This window comes from Gavialis gangeticus, unplaced genomic scaffold, assembly GCF_001723915.1.
Source record: "Gavialis gangeticus isolate Ggan-Ray unplaced genomic scaffold, GavGan_comp1, whole genome shotgun sequence".
NCBI classification, from domain to species: domain Eukaryota; kingdom Metazoa; phylum Chordata; order Crocodylia; family Gavialidae; genus Gavialis; species Gavialis gangeticus.
The window spans coordinates 51,689,566-51,691,844 of record NW_017729034.1 but is presented as its reverse complement, the minus strand read 5'-3'; the positions used below and the strand labels follow the sequence as shown (position 1 = coordinate 51,691,844).

Below are 2,279 nucleotides of genomic sequence, written 5' to 3'. Positions count from 1 at the left end.
CCCCCCACCCCATCCCCCCCACAGATTTACTAGCTGGACACTGCTCTCGAAGTTGCAGTGTTGCATTCCCATAAGTCGGCTATTGGATGGTATGGGTCAATATGGCTGGTTAATAATCGGCCATTGGCATTGGCCCACAAAATCTTTATCGGTGCACCCCTAGTTTCCAAGCACCTTTGAAACAGTTTAAAGGGCCAGATGGACAAACAGACGTGCCCTTTGAAACTTTCCAAAAAGCATGTTCAATTTAAAATTTTTCAGAAGTTACTTATTTTCACAGCCGCTTCTTACTTCTTTCTTAGTATCTCTGGAACTACAAAACCTTCTCTAAAACAAGACTGTCTTTTAACCAAAGCAGCAAGACTCTAAAACTGTTTTCCAAAGCCACACAGCAGCTCAGTTCTTGTCTGCAATACCATATAGCCAACTGATAACAAGGTAATTTAAAATGACAACAATCCAGATGGATGCCATAGGACACCCCATGACAACTGAGAATAAGGGTACTATATATGTGATCTACTTTCAAATTTTCTAAACCTTAGAAAAGTAAGGTTTTGAGTAAGGCTGGTGTAATAATGAAAAGTGCTTTATCTGCTTTAGCCCTTATTTCGCAGAAGTGAATATTTTTTTCAACTGAGAATTTGTATGTTTCTACTCACAATTTGCCATCCTTAAAAGAACGGACTAAAATATTGTCCTTTTTCACTGCAATATCGTCACTACAATCTGGACAAACCACCTGCAAAAAGATTACAAAGACAATGTAAAAAAAAAAATGTATAGAACATTTATAACAATTTTAGGGATGGCTTAAGAGGTTAATCAAGCTAGGTTCCTTAAGTCCAAATGACTTCAGTGAGAGCTAAGATTGTTGAACAGCTCTCAGGATTTTACCTTTAGGGACCACTCCTATGAATAATTTCTCAGGAGATTACTGTTTCATGTGTATAAATATTAAAAGGATGAGAACCATAGTAAGATATTTTTATAATGGAATCTAATCATAAGATAGGTTCTTCTTACCAATATGTTTAATTCACTGGGGGGGTTTTCCTCTAAAACTAATACACTGAGCATCTATGACAAACTTTTAGACATACAGTAAATAAAAAACCCAGTGAAAACATAAATATAACAGAAATTAATTAGCCACTAGTCCTAAAGCAGGGCTCAGCAACCTTTTGCAAATATGGGCCTCAGCTTACAACTCAGCCAGCACGCTGACCTCATTCCCCTCTGGTCAAACCCAGCAAGGGTGAGCAGAGGCTGCAGAAAGGAACAGCAGCCCTCCATGTAGAATCTAGCAGCAGGCTGGAGAAGATGGAGGCCACTGGTGCACCATTAGCAAACCAGACCCTGGATCAAATGGCTGGGGAACTGGCACATCCTTAGTAAAATGCCGACCAGATCCAACCCCTTTGGAGGCCGGATCCAGCCTGCAGGCCATAGACTCCTGACCCTTCTACTCAAGCATAAACAACCAGCTCTCCCCAAACCTTGTTTCTTTATATGCAAAGGCTGACCCCCCACAAAACACCCTAAAAGCAGACAAACTTTGGCCTGTATGGGTCTGGTAAGGGGGAAGAATTCCCAAATGTATCTGGCCCTGTTAATCACCACCTCTCTCATACCAAAGAGTGACCACCCTAGAAAAGTGTAGAGGGGAAGACAGTCTCTGAAGCAGACAGATCTAAGGCCACTTTGGACTTAACTGGTTAAAAAGTGAACCCAGAAATCAATTTGGTAACAAACAGGCAGCCAACCCACGACAAAGAGCATGAGTTTCATAGTTAGCAGGGTCGGAAGGGACCTGAGCAGATCATCAAGTCCGACCCCCTGCCATGGCAGGAAAGAGTACTGGGGTCAAACGACCCCAGCAAGGTAATTGTCTAGCCTTGTCTTAAAAGACCCCCAGGGTAGGAGCCAGCACCACTTTGCTTGGAAGTTGGTTCCAGATCCTAGCTGCCCTGACCGTAAAGTAGCACCTCCTGATGTCTAATCTGAATTTACCCTCTGCTAGCTTGTGATTGTTATTTCTAGTCACTCCTGGTAGTGCCTGGGGGAACAGGGAGTCCCCCAGTGCCTGCTGCTCCCCTCTGATTAGTTTTTAACAGGCCACTAGATCCCCCCCCTCAGGCTTCTCTTGTGGAGGCTGAACAGGTTCAGGTCCTGTAGCCTCTCCTTGTAGGGCCTGCCCTGCTGCCCCCGATCAGGCGAGCAGCCCTCCTCTGGACCCTCTCCATGTTGTCCACATCCCTCTTGAAGTGCAGCACCCA

The 2,279-nt window shown here is 44.1% G+C and overlaps 1 protein-coding gene across 2 annotated transcripts in view; it reads right to left on the bottom strand.

Annotated features, from left to right (window-relative positions):
• ARID4B (AT-rich interaction domain 4B) overlaps window positions 1-2,279 on the bottom strand; it is a 185,908-nt gene that overhangs the window by 77,116 nt on the left and 106,513 nt on the right. For both annotated transcript variants that reach the window (XM_019527131.1, XM_019527132.1), the window contains exon 8: window positions 663-742. In XM_019527131.1, coding sequence (XP_019382676.1) covers window positions 663-742 — 80 coding nt within the window. The remainder of the gene's footprint in view (window positions 1-662; window positions 743-2,279) is intronic.